Raw genomic sequence first — 15,478 nt, 5'->3', positions numbered from 1 at the left:
GCAATTTTTCAGTAGAGTATCCAAAGCTCGAATCTTTCCGAGAACAATTTCCAGTCTCAACTAGTACTATTCACAAGTCACAGAAAGGAGTGTTCGAGCAGATTTAAATAGTAATTGAACAATTCCTCAAGCAATAGTTTTTAAGCAATTTTTCAATAGAGTATCCAAAGTTCAACTGTTTCTGAGAACAATTATTTATTATATTTTGCTCAAACACTTAATGCAGTAGCATATACTTTTATTTTTTGTAAAGCTTTTTTTGTATTTTGTTTTTGGCAAATAAATTTATTCATTGATTCATTGATTCATTGATTCATTCATTCAATTTTCAGTCTCGACCAGTACTATTCACAAGTCACAGAAAGGAGTGTTCGAGCAGATTTAAATAGTAATTGCACAAGAGTGTTTGATCAATTTTGTGAGAGTGTGTGCGAGTACCTGGGAAATTAGATGATAACGCCAACCGCACTAGACTTGAGACGGAACTAGGACCGCGCGGAAATAGGGAGGAAGGATTAGAGGAGGGTGTGGGATTGTTGGCGTGCACGCTAGTCTGGTTTCCGCCAGTCTGCACGCTGGCGGCAGTTCCGCTTCCGCCAGTTCCGCTTCCGCCTGTTCCGTTACCGCCACTTCCGCTGCCGCCAGTCCCGCCGCTGCCGCTAGTGCGTCGCCGCGCCATGGCCGCAAACGTCTCTAGGAGTCCGGCGGGGTTGGCCTGTTCCAGGCTGGTTGCGTTTGTCGCTGACGTGAGGTTGGGAACACTGATGCTCATTGGGTTGGTCGAAGAGGGTCCCCGGCCTCCTCCACCCTCCTTCTCCTTCTTGCCTAATAATATAATGCATGCGCCTTACAGTCATGTTGCTTCACACACTCCCCTCCCCACCCCCACACAAACGCAAACATTTTTCAATAGATTACCGTTGTGTTCCAAGACTAATAATTTCTTTGTTTTGGAACAGCTTTTGCTTTCAAAATTCACAAGAAGGGGAGAAAAAATCAAAACATTAGTGCGCAGTTGAGTCCTTAGCAATATTTTTCAAGAAAATTTCTTAGGATCAATCTACTAGAAATTCATATAATGATTGTTACGACGGTAACATCTTATGAATATTAAATATGCATTTCAAGAGATCGGAAACCTACCCAAACTTTGTAATTAAAAAAATCTTGAGCCATGAATATTTCAGAGAACAGTATATTTCTCAATTAAGAACTATAATCCGTTTTTGAACTATTTTCAACGACACTACAGTCTAATTTTTGAATATTAGTAATAAATTATTATTATTATTACTTGCAGTTCGTCATGGATAGTGAAATGGATGAGTATTAAAAAACTATAATAATTGGATAATGTGAGAGGATATTTTTCTGATGAGAAAGTTTTCGTAGTGCACTCTTTATCTCAAGCTGTGAATCATAAATATTTACAGAATTGCTTAAAATATTCTGTTAATGAACCCCCCTTATTCCCCACCCATCCAAAAGCACATTTCAAATCAAGAAAATCATGCAGGTTTTTGTACAAAATGAATAACTGAGATTAAAAACGTGGAGATTCATTGAATTTAATTAATGTAATATTTAAAGAAATTATAATTAATATTGAGTTTAGCAGGGTTGCCAAATGATGAAATGACGAGAATTGAGTTAGTTCATTAGTATGGAAATTAGAACTCAATGATTTTCTCATAAAATTGTAGCTTTTTCGAATACTATTAGACATGTGAATTATCCAATGAGTGAAAGGATTAAGCTAGTCTATGAACACCCAGGAAAGCTATTGAATAGAATGCTAACACAGAATAGATAATATGATTTTTTCGAATTCTATGTAATTGGAAGTTTGTTGTGTTTCTATCTAGTTTCATGTTTAAGAATTAGAAGTATTGTTTAATGAGATGACGCATTCATGAACCATATACATTGTATGTCTTGAATAAAGAGATTGATTGAATTAGTAGAGTTCACTAACCTTTCCTCCCATTACTGTACATTTATTGTATCAAGAACTGTAAATTACTGAATGAATAAGCAACATCATAGAAACCGAACATATTAAAAATCTAATGTTAACCTTCCGGCAGTTGCGCTGTTGTAAAAAGTACAACAGTGTCAGTTTTTTTGCTGCAAAAAACTATTGAATGGGGTGGTGTCAGTGAATGAGTCACCTATGCATTCCAAAACTTTCCCCCATCACTCCACTGAGTTGCAGTATCAACCGAGCAATGGTTCAATCTTGGAAGACCATCTAGATAATAAAATTCTATATACCATAAAACTTGAACAAGCAATAAAAAACAATAAACCTAAGGAAAAGCTTAAGAAATTAAATAATAAAGGATGATCTTATTAATATCAAGATCCCTCACTGGGACTGGCTCTGGAACCGGTTGAACCGTTTGTGCCATTTAGTCGCGACAGTGCATAAGTCGCACTGTGCATAAGATAGGGAAATACTGTATACGGGGACTGTAAACGAACCAATAACACAGAATTGATGGCTTTGATTGATGTACCTTCTTATTGGGCTATGAAATGGTAGGCTAATCATCCAAATGTTCATAGGCGTAAAATAATCCAAGAAGATGGAAAATGTAATTATACAATTAATTAATATGTTTTGACAGAGTATATATCAATTGAAAAATTGGATGTTGTACAAAATACAACACGCGACTGCTCGTGTGATTGAGAAGGGAGCGACTACCGGAAGGTTAAATCTTGGAGTTTATTAACGTTCAAAACACTGTCCCTTTGAATAAATAAATTTGATATATAGAAATGGTTGTATGGAAAATATGTAAGCAATTATTTAATTATATTCGAGTGGTACCCTGCGACTCACTGCTAGCACTCAAGTTTCTCTTTCGTTGAGAGTGCAGAAGGAAATAAATTTTGCATTTATTTATTTATTACAGTTTCGTATGATGTATTCACTTATACAATTAATGATTTATTTATGAATTCATTCATTGGATGAAAAATTACAATATCGGAATGAAAAAGCAGGCGCTAGCCCAAAACTTCTTCTGTTTTTTTTTTAATTTTGTCCAATAAAGTGTTCGTAACTAATTTTCTTTGAATAGATAAATAGAGTACCGTACACTAACCTCTAATAGAACAACTGTACAGTGTACAGTGGTCTAATAAGCGAGTTATGGGTTGTTGAAGTGCTAAAATCCGTTTTCTTTCCAGATCATAAACGGTTTCGAATTTTCCATTGGAGTTTGTGAGTAATAAAGTGTTTGTGAGTTGTAACTAATTTTCTTTGAATAGATAGAGTAACGTATACTAGCCTCTAATAGAACAACTGTACATATCGATTACATTCACCATGAATAAACCAACATCATAGAATTGAATGAGTTACCAACTGCTAAAGATACTTCTGTGTTTTGTTAGCTTAATCAACAAAACTTCAAAACTCAAGTCAAAGCATCCTTACTGTTCCCAAAAATATTTTGAGTATTATTAACCTATTTTGGACTATGTGTAACCTTATCTGAATTTGGGAGAGGAATAGCACAAAGTTACCTTATTTTTTCTCTCCCTATTATTTTGATGATGTACTTATTGTATCAATCAATAAAGAATCAATCAATTACTTGATAGCCATGAGTATGTTTTTTCTAGAGGGAAAGAAAGATGTCAAGGCTGTTCGGAACACCTTTTCATTTTTACTCAAATTGGATAATTTTTTTTCAATTGTTAAGATCATTATAAGAGTGAGAAAAAGTGGCAACTGAAATTTTGTAAGTGGTCTAATAAGCGAGTTATGGGTTGTTGAAGTGCTAAACTCCGTTTTCTTTCCAGATCATCAACGGTTTCGAATTTTCCATTGGAGTTTTTTTAAATACATTCAGAATATCATTGGCTTTGTTCTAATATGCGTTTTTCGCGATTAATGCCAAACTAAACAAGTTATCGAATTTACAAAAAGTGTTACTTTTTTATTTATGAACGATATGGGGAATAAAATGTTTTAGTTTGGAAAGATACATTATTTTGAATTTTAAAGAGAAGTTCTAATAATATAGTCGAAACCGTTTATGATCTGGAAAGAAAACGGAGTTTAGCACTTCAACAACCCATAACTCGCTTATTAAACCACTTATAAATTTCAGTTGCCACTTTTTCTCACTCTTATAATGATCCTAACATCTATATTGGAAAAGATTATCCAATTTAAATAATAAAAAGTGTACCTAACAGCCTTAAGTGAATATGTAACACTATGATCCCTTTCAAACAAATTGCATTGGCCTAATTTTCTAAAAGGATTTCCATTAATATGATAATTATTTGGTTAATGATCAAATAAAGGAGTGATCTGGATTTAAAATGCTGTAACAAATTTAGAATACAGATACAAATTTAGTCTTATTGTAAATAAACTTGCAATAAACTTGTAATATGATTTTTCATAGGTACTGTAACTTTGAGGGCAGTTGTTTGGTGTTGGTGATTGGGTCCATTTATATATAAAAGCCGTTCAATTGATAGCTTAGTTATTTTCAGTGAGTGATTGATTGAATGACATGAATTAACAACACCGTCAATACCCAAAACGATCAAGGCTGTGCAAATGCTAAAAATAAATTTTCTACTGGTGTTATTTTTCAAAGTTATTCGATTTTTATATCATCAAGCTATCAAAATGAAAAAGTTTTCTCAGGAAACCATTTTTTCGATCATTAATTACATTTTGAGATATGAGCGCCCAAAGTTTGAATTTTTTGGACAGAACATTTCAAATTTGGTAAGAGATAAATCCATGACATTTAGAGGATAGATTCTTCATGGTATTGTTGATCTAGTAAAACTGATCTAGTATTGCTGATCTAGTTTTTTGAAAAAATCAACTTTTGGAAAGTTATTCTATTTACCAAAAATAACTCAACTATAAGTTATTTTCGTCATTTTTAGAAAATTGAATAACTTTCTCAAAAATTGATATTTTCATGAACTTTTTGTTTTATTAGATCAACAATATTATGAAGGATCTATCCTCCAAATCTCATGGATTTATCTCTAACCGAATTTGAAATGTTCTGTTCCAAAAAAATAAACTTTAGGTGCTCATATCCCAAAAAGTAATGATCGGAAAAAATTTTCCTGAGGAAATTTTTCCATTTTGATAGCTTGATGATATACAAATCGAAGAACTTTGAAAAATATCACCAGTAGAAAGTTTATTTTTAGCCTTTACACAACCTTAACTAAGACTTTCACTATTGGCGACATTTACCCCGACACATATTATTATAGTGGGGTATCATAATTAGAACTAAGTTTAGTATTAGCAACTTTTGTATGTATATTATAATAATAATGTGTATGTTTTGTCAATAAACTCCTCTGGTTGCAATTCATTGCCAATCAGAGAAATTATTATTATTATTATTATTGATTGCAGAGAATCGGCAACCCTGTAGTTCTATCATTTCTACTGAATTCATAACGTGAATCTTACTACAATATAATTAAACTTGAATTTAAAAAATTTTTTGAACTTTTGATCGTCACTATACAAAAGTAAGTGCATTTTCACTTCAAAAGTTTTTTAAAATTCAAGTTTAATTTTAACAGTGAAAAAGTATGGATATACAACAGACAATATAATTGATCGCTTGGTTATTTTCAGTGAGTGATTGATTGAATTAGCAACACCCTCAACATCTGAAACTATTAACTCAGTTGACTACTCACTGTCGGCAACAATGTGGTGCTTGTTTGCCTGCAATTGTGGCGGTGTGGTGCTGTCGGCGGCTACACTGATGCGCACCGCACTTCGCGCACCCATCAGGCCAGACAGAAAGCTGTTAGTGTTGTTCCGCAGCATGTCGGTTCCCTCGCGCATGCTCCGTTGCAGATCGGTTGCCGCCTCCACACCTCCAACTCCGCCGCCTCCGGCACTGCTACTCGTGTAGTCTTCCGAAGTCGAACTGAAAAACTGCACCAGAGAAATTGATTAATTGATTGAATGCGTTTTGGAACGGAGTTAGGACTCCAGGTCCTCTCTGCCAAAGAGTAGAGAGGTAGAGAGTTAGTGGGGAGGATATTTTTAATATTCTTTCCGAAGAATGGACATTGATATGTCCAAAGCTCCGCCAATTTATGTAGATGCATAACAATATGATTATTATCTATAGTTATTATATTACAAATTGCTTTTTCATATCATATACAGTTCAATATTATTTTCTTAGTCTATATTATGTATATTGATCTATAATTTTGCTGTATTGTAAGCTATTGTATATAAGTGTATAAGCCAGTATATATTGTAATCTACATAAATAAAGTACTCAATCAATCAATCAACCACACAACCCTAGCGAACATGGTTCGTTGTAAGATTGGGAATTTGATTGGCTAACAAAAAACTAGTGAGGTCCACGTTATAATGACAGTATTTTTTCAACTTTGGTTTTGCTATCCTTGTCTATCATTCGTCAAAGCCGGTGGTACTATCCTTTTCTAGGTCCACAACGATGCCTCATATGTTTTTGACAGTGTAGAAATATAATTAATGCAGAGAATCGTCATCGCTATTCTCCTATTTTTATCCACTGTCATTATAAAGTGGACCTCACTATAGGCACACACCAGTTAGTCAAGATCAAGGTCTATAAAAACCAGGTCAAGACACCCGTGTTCCTTATGGAGCGGCCATTTTGTGGGGGCTTTTATGGCGGTACATTTGAAAATCCAATCTAATTCAACTCACTCGTAACAAAAGCATGCATTATGCATTTTAAAAACAATATTTTAGTCAAGATAATATGTGATTTCAGGTTTTAATTTTTTTAATAGGTAATGAAATTTCAATAATTAATTATTTATTATTAAAAATAATAAATAAAACTAATTCAACTCACTCGTAACAAAAGCATGCATTATGCATTTAAAAACAATATTCTAGTTAAGATAATAAGTGATTCAGGTTTTAATTTTTTTAATAATGAAATTTCAATAATTTATTTATTATTAAAAATTGTTCTTATTCTTGTAACCTATGGATTATGATTCATAAGGCATTGGGACAAGACAAAAATATGCGAGGTTAACTGCAAAAAGAGTTTAAGTTCCTAAAGACCTCTTTTTTATAATTTTTTTTAGTACTTAATTTCGAGTAGGCCTACTTGATAGAGTAATATAGTAAATTGATAAGAAGTAAGTTATATTGTTATGACAATTATTGTCAATTTGGTATGTAATATTGAATTTTTGTGTAATAAAAATTTAATTCACGTAATACAAACATAGGAACCATCAGGAGACAACTTATATACATAAGCAGTAAAATCATTAATATAATCCCCGAACAGTATATTGTATGTGCGAAAATAACTAAAAAACTAAAATAGGATATCAACACCTGGATCAAATGCAATTACTTCTTCTATCTATGAGATGCTTTCACAAAGCATACTCTTCTGACTTGTGTGCTTGCTTATTCGGCAATCCTTTGTAATTCATCTAGACCTTCAAATCTTTTTTCCTCCACCTACTGTCTAAAGTACTTACTTTACTCCCTGAAACCTAATACTAAAGTGTCACTTTTCGCTCTCGGTAGTAAAAAACAGAAAAACTCCCTAGGGAGTAAAAGTGACTCCATTTAAATAACATGGGGAGCATCTCTATTTTGAAACTTACATTGTAATAGGTTAGAAGGTCTAAGCTCAGATGAGAAAGCATAATAGAGGTGTCTGTCATTGAGTCAACTGAATTCAATACCACAACCAGAAATTTGATTAACTCATGAAATATATGTTTGTATGATAATTATTATATTCTTAATATTAGTAGACGATAAAAATTTATACAATTTTTAAAATATGTTATTCTATTCAAAATACCAGCCAACAAATATTTTTGATCTGCAATTCAAATCTGAACCGCGTGATCTGGGGTCAGCCATTTTTGGTAGCTGCTCAGCTGATATAATTGTTACAACTTTTGCCGATAGATAGCGCAATCGGCAGTGCCAATCAGACGACGATTTTTAGGTTTTAGATTCAGGTTATGTTGTTAGGAAACATTGTCACCAATACGTATTAGAATGATTTTATTTGCAGTTTCTATAAAAAAATGTAGATGGAGGAAAAATGTTGTGTATATCACAAGCGAAAAATACTTTTTCTCCCTCAGGAAAATTGCTGCCCTAGGCTTCGCCTCGGGCTTCAAACTTTTTCCCACAGGGAGAAAAAGTCGTACTTTTCACTCTAGATAATACAAATAACTATTTAACACCTGGTTCTATCGGTTTCTTTTTCCATCCTTTTCCTTATCTTCCTTCCCCCCATCCCATCCTTTCATATCTACCGTCTATTTACTTTACCTTTTTCACCTTCTCAAGGATTGAAGGTTTTCCTATTACATGGATATCCATAGTTGGAAAAACCCTTCAATCTTCCACCCTTACTTTTTTACACCACTTTCTTTTGTTCTAATGTGTATTGTTGTTGTTGTTTGCATGTATTCTTTTTGTTAATCTCTGTATCAAACTTGTATGTGTGTGTAAAATAAATAATAAATGAATAAATAAAAAATGTATTGTTACTATGACAAATAAATGATTGAATTGAATTGTTTACCTTATTAGCACGAGTAGTGGCGACTGCCTTGTTGACTAATGTTGGCGAGGGAGCCGTGTTGGATGAAGTGAGCAGATTGGTCTTGCCCACAGCTGGTGTTTCCACGCTGGTTGCAGTCTGCGGGGGTTTGTTGTCGTCACAGCTGACCTGGCGTCTCAGGTGATTCGACACCGACGAGATTCCGCCCCCTGAAACACACAACAACCGTTTACTACTTCAATAAATAGACTATAAATCGTCCATAATCAAAACAACACAAAATTATCAAAAGTACCCTTGCAACACGACTATAGTGAGGTCCACGTTATAATGGCAGTGTTTGATTAGCAATGGTATTGCTAAATTGTTGTGTATGTAACAGGTTCAAGTTGATGATAGCATAGAGAAAAAAGTAAATACGTATGGCTTTTGTTGGTGGGGAGTCCCTTGCGGGAAGGTCCCACCGCCTGAATATATAATTTGAGCCGTCATGGCCTTACGACTGTCATACTTCAGCCGGGACCGACAGTTTAACGTGCCCATCCGATAACATGGATTTCATAGAGAAAATATAGTTGAATGAAAAACTATACTATAGTTGGAGTTCATCAAGATTGACAATGGTGTAATAACCGAAACCGGTCTTTCTAATTATCAATAAATCAGTGGTTTTTTGACAATTTCTTAGTCTTTTTCATTCAATATGAATAATTACCACAATATCAACTTCTCAACTACACAAAAAGAGAAAATATAGCATAAGAATATATCCCTTGGTAGTTTATGTTCGAAAGCCGATTTTTTTGTTAACTCAAGCCTCTCACAGTCGACTACTGTCTATTATCACTGTTTTGGCCGGGTGAGAGTGTAAAAAAGGCACAGTATTAGAGACTTCAAGCATAGAGAAACAATAGCGTAAGTAGATATCCCATGGTATAGGGCGTTTATGTCGCAACTTTTACTGTTATCTCAAGCCGATTACTGTCGATTATTGTCAATTTTTACTGTTTTGTTGGAGTGAAAGTGTATGAACGGCACAATTTGAGAGACTACCAGCGTCACACAGCTGCATGGGAAATAACTACGTGAACTATCGGCTTGGGATAACAGTAAAAGTTGCGACATAAATGCCCTATACCATGGGATATCTACTTATGCTATCGTTTCTCTATGATATCGGTTATCTGAAAACGAAGCTTTCAAGAGTGGTGTATCTCATGGGACATCTGAAAAATTGTGTTACAACACACTTTGTAAGAATGACTTATTTTACCTTTTTTCAGTCGGTCATCTAATACTGCTTACTTTTATGGGGTAACTCTGCTAGAGTTGACGAAATACTCAAGTTACAAAAAAAGGTTGTAAGGATTATGAGATATTATTATTATGAGATTATTACCATGGGATATCTAGTTATGCTATCGTGTCTCTATGCTACAAGCATCACATTTATTTCTACCAATCAGATTCGACGTTTTCATTCATATTTATGAATGAGGGAGAATCCGAGTATCATCATGTTAGTAGAAAATATCTCTCTAAAAACGTGAATGAAAATTTGTAATGCATTTCTACAAATCAGATTTGATGTTTTCATTCATATTTATGAATGAGGGAGAACTCAAATATGATTATGCTAGTAGACATTTCAACTACTTGAATGAAATTGAAGAAATACATCTAATGGGAGGGAGTAGCCTTATTTATTCTACCAATAATGAATCAACAAAGTTACATCCATAGACAAAATCATAGTTACCACGGTGATTTAGAAAAAACTAAAATATTTCACTGAATACAGTAAAGTATATTTTTAGATTTTAAGTATCAGTATCTGAAACTACTAATCAGATCGGAGTATATTGTCATCCATTAACGGATGAGGGAGAATCCGATAAATCATCATATAAGTAGCTTTTTTTCATCTATTCATCAATCAACAAATAAATAAATGAACAAACAATTAAATAAATAAATAAAACACAAGTTTCTGGAACTACTAATCAGACTGGAGTATATTTTCATCCATTAACGAATGAGGGAGAATCCGATAAATCATCATATTAGTAGCTTTTTCTTCTTTGATTTGTCAATCAACAAATTAATAAATTAACAGACAAATAAAAAAAACATCAAGAAATGAATACAACTCAAGTATCTGAAATTACCAATCAGATCGGAGTATATTGTCATCCATTAACGAATGAGGGAGAATCCGATAAATCATCATATCAGTAGATTATAGTTCTTCAATTTGTCAATAGATAAATGAATAAATACATAAACAAAAAGATAAATAAATCAAATAAAATAACTAAAAATAAATAGCCTATATGAATTTATTTCATTTTATTTATTTACAATGCAAATGACACTAATGTAATAACATTGAAAGATGAAATAATAAGGTAGTCCTTGTGCTATTTTTCTTCCAAATTTATAAGTGACAAAGTCCAAGTTAAGGTTAGAATTTCACGTGTACAATAAATGAATAAATTAATAAATGAAAGACTGACCAGTAGTAGTATTGACTCGCGAGCTGTCATCAAGCGCCAATGTCTCAACAATGGTGGCGAGATCACTGGGAGTGGTGGTTGGGTGCGCGGAGGGGTCACCCCTCAACGCATGAACCACCACCGACAGATCACTGGCCGCAGCCGACTGTTGTTGTTGTTGCTGTTGTTGTTGCTGCTGTTGTTGCTGTTGTTGTTGACTCTCCTGGCTGACGGCCACTATAGCCTCTGCACGAGCCACTGATAGCACGCTCTCCGCCAGTGCCTGCGCGGCTTGCTGCAAGCAACATACGTACAAATTAGTCGGTGTAAACTAGTTGATTACAGAGCTCATTGAAAGAAGTTCACGTTGATCAAAGTCTAACACATGTATAAACTAGTTGATTGCAGAGTTAATTGAATCGAGTTCATGTTGATCAACGTATGGAATATAGATAAGTTGGTGTAAGCCAGTTGATTACAGATTTGATTGAAAGGAGTTCACGTTGATCAAAGTCTAACACATATATAAACTAGTTGATTGCAGAGTTAATTGAATCGAGTTCATGTTGACCTAAGTCTGGAGAATGAATAAGTTGGTGTAAACCAGTTGATTGCAGAGTTCATTGAATCAAGTTCACGTTGATCAAAGTCTAACACATGTATAAACTAGTTGATTGCAGAGTTAATTGAATCGACTTCATGTTGATCTAAGTCTGGAGTATAAATTAGCTGGTGTGAACCAGTTGATTGAAGAGTTCATTGAAAGGAGTTCACGTTGATCAAAGTCTAACACATGTATAAACTAGTTGATTGCAGAATTAATTGAATCGAGTTCATGTTGATCAAAGTCTGGAGTATAAATAAGTTGGTGTAAACCAGTTGATTACAGAGTTCATTGAAGGAGTTCACGTTGATCAGTCACACAAATGTATAAATCAGTTGGAGTAAACTGATTGATTGCAGGGTCAGTTGAATGGAGTTCGAGTTGATCAAAATCATCCAACACATGTGAACAACATTAGTCGGTGTAAAGTAGTTGATTGAAAGGAGTTCACGTTGATCAGTCACACAAATGTATAAATCAGTTGGAGTAAACTGATTGATTGCAGGGTCAGTTGAATGGAGTTCGAGTTGATCAAAATCATACAACACATGTGAACAACATTAGTCGGTGTAAAGTAGTTGATTGAAAGGAGTTCACGTTGATCAGTCACACAACACAAGTATAAATTAGTTGGTGTAAGCAAGTTGGTTGCAGAGTTAATCAATCGAGTTCACGTTGATCAAAGTTTAAAACATTTACAAATTAGTTGATGTATACAAATTGATTGAATGGAGTTTATGATGATCAGAGTCACAAAAATGTATCATTTAGTTGGTGTAAACCAATTTATTCCAGAGGTAATTGAATCAAGTTGATCAAAGTCACAAAACAGAGTCATGTATAATGTCCTAATATATATTAATGTCCTAAGAGGCACATTAATATCGTCACATACATTTCCGAGAAACGTAATATGATTCTCATACGTTTCCGAGATACGTATGAGAAACCAAAAATGGTACGTTTGAGCCACCCCCACCTCCTTAGCACAAGGGGTAGGGGTGGTAACTTTTGATATTGATATGCTTCCCTCCTTACTACCCTAAACAGAACTGAAAAGTCTGAAAATGTTTTCTAAACCTTTCCCTCTTTACCCTTTTTTGAGCATTCATTGCCTGGACTGGAAAATCAATTTAATACCCGACAATGGTGTGGTTATTATTCACCTTGGCAGCTAAATTGTCGGCAGACGCAGCCTGCTCGGTGCTGGCAACGGAGGTCTTCACCTGGTTCTCGGTGGCATCAGGCAGACTGGGCGTTGAACTCGATTTGCGACTAGTCAACACACTGGTTCGGGCCGCACTCTCACTGCCCACACTCGACGTTGTCTTGTTCCATTTTCCTAACAAACAAATCACAACCAATCAATAAGAAACTATGATTATTGCTAAAAGTAGGCAAGTGAAACAAAGCGATTGAGCCATCAATAGTGTAATAGTGTGAGAACTCAATCGATGAGTATTGCTTGATTTATTGACGACGCAGAGTGGCGTGACTCGCTCCCTCACTCTCTCTCTCTCACTCTCTATTACAAACCTATAAACCTGTTATAGAATAAATTATATATATATATATATATATATATATATATATATATATATATATTATAAACTCATGTCATTTTAATTATCCACTGCATACTGCTGCATATTACTGGAAGTTGATTACCCTGATCTACTTTCAGCCTACTCCATTTTAATAATTAATGATTTGATCTTACTTATATAATCACTTTATTAATTTTCTGTTTTTTTCTCTTAAATCTTAGTTTGATTTTAAATGGAGTTTACGCTCAAAATATATGTTTATTAGTTGAAACTTGCTTTTAACTTGTCAGAAATCGTGGGGATTAGTACCTTAAATGATATTCTTATAGATATATTGATTAATAAATTTATCTATCTCAGCTTGTGTCCTGGTTATTGCGTTTTAGTTATTAAGTTAATCCCATTGTAAGAGTAGCCTTGAGGCACTGCATAAGTAAGTATACAGTATATAGCCAGAAAACACATATGATACAATTTTCCCAACAAAGTTGAATTCATATAAATATTCATTTGATATTACCAAAGACCTTAAAGATGCATAGACTCACATGCAGCGCTAGTGTCGTACTTGGAATTGAAATCGGCCATTGAGGGGGCAACCTATAAGATTAATACATACCAATGCCTTTGTAATCTATAGTATTACAAATATATAGATATAATATCTCATGCTAAAATACCCCAATAGCAGCCTTCAATTTCAAGTAAGAGAAGGCATAGGCATTAAGTGGGTCTATATCTCTTCAAGGTCTTTGGATATTACAATAGTCTAGTTTTACTTTTCATTTATGAGATTATAATTTTTTTACTCTACTTTATTTGGTTTCACAATAATTAATGAATAATAACACGACAATAAGGAGTACTTTGAAATGTAGAAGGAATATAGAAGGATAATAGAAGTGATATTTTACAATTAATTTTTATTATATTACAGGCATATTTTACAATAGTGACATTCTCAATCATCACTGCAAAACTCAAGTTCTTTTCAATAATATATTGTTTAGTGCTTAATCATCAGGATATTCACAGTACCTAACTGGGATGAACTAAGGTCAGAACTATGTAAAAATTAAGGGCCAGTTTCCGAGCTCGGGAATTAGCTAAGTTCTAGACTTAAACAGCTGGAGTCAGAAAATTGGCTTTCCAAATCGGGGCGTAGTCGCAGTTTTTATAACAGTAGTCGCAGTTTTTATTTTATCATTTCTATAATTGGAAACGTTTTTCATTGACGAAATTAAACATTCCCAAATAATTAAAAATGGATGAAGCTTCACACTATTTTCTTTGTGTTCAAATTTCAAGTTTTTCGAAATTTAATTAAAACCTGACTATGACAATGACGGCGACTACGCCCCGTTTCGGAAAGCCAATTTTCTGACTCCAGCTGTTCGAAGTCTAGAACTTAGCTAAATCCCGAGCTCGGGAACTGGCCCTAAAGGTAGGCGCACACAGATCGTCATCGGACGGACGACACGCATCGGACGGATCGGATGATTAGATTTGATGCATTGTTTTCAATTGGAGTGTGCATAACTATACGGATGCAGATAGGTATGCGCACTCCAATTGAAAGCATGCATCAAATCTAATAATCCGATCCGTTCGATGCGTGCCGTCCGTCCGATGACGATCTGTGTGCGTCTACCTCAAGAGTTCAATCTTTCAATTTGCACAACAGCCGAAATATTTCTTCAAGATTATAACAAATCAGTTTTACTTTCCATTTGTGAGATCCACTTTTTTCAAATCACTCAATTATAGTTCCACAGTAGAAAACAAAGGAGAGTTCACAATAATAATAATTGATAGAACGATTTCATGATAAAACAGTACTACCAACCTGCTGGAGTGGAAGACTGACTATCACATTCAGTTGCTAATTTCAGATCATATTTTCCTTCGGCTCCCATGCGATAGGAATTGGAGCCTCCATGGTCCCATGTTACATCAATCCATCCTGAGAAAAAAAAGAAATTATTGAACACTAGTTTAATTTATTCTAGTGTTGTAAATGTTCATGATAACAGAACAAATTAAGATAAATTAGTCAACATATAATGTTTCATTATTCGTAGATGTTCATGAATTATTCAACATTTTTTACAATTATTGAATGTACATAACAATAATTTTATCACAGCAGATTCGATTCGAGTTCAGTAATCGAATTTAAATAGCAGTAAAAAATAAATGCAGTAGTGTAGTAAGTGTAGTAGAGAAGTTGATATTGTGGTAATTATTCAT

General features: G+C 34.1%; 1 protein-coding gene across 1 annotated transcript; it reads right to left on the bottom strand.

The window, feature by feature from the left end:
• Window positions 1-438: 438 nt before the first annotated feature.
• On the bottom strand, window positions 439-15,191 carry LOC120356072 (E3 ubiquitin-protein ligase Ufd4-like; the record flags this gene model as incomplete). The annotated part of the gene is made up of 6 exons (XM_039444877.1): window positions 439-825; window positions 5,713-5,956; window positions 8,604-8,791; window positions 11,099-11,372; window positions 12,848-13,023; window positions 15,075-15,191. Coding segments are annotated over 6 exons (1,386 nt in total), but the record flags the coding sequence as incomplete, so codon positions are not given.
• Window positions 15,192-15,478: the final 287 nt, after the last annotated feature.

The sequence above is a fragment of the Nilaparvata lugens genome, unplaced genomic scaffold (assembly GCF_014356525.2).
Source record: "Nilaparvata lugens isolate BPH unplaced genomic scaffold, ASM1435652v1 scaffold5707, whole genome shotgun sequence".
Lineage (NCBI taxonomy): Eukaryota > Metazoa > Arthropoda > Insecta > Hemiptera > Delphacidae > Nilaparvata > Nilaparvata lugens.
Note: the sequence above shows the minus strand (reverse complement) of the source record. Positions and strands in the feature narration are given on the sequence as shown.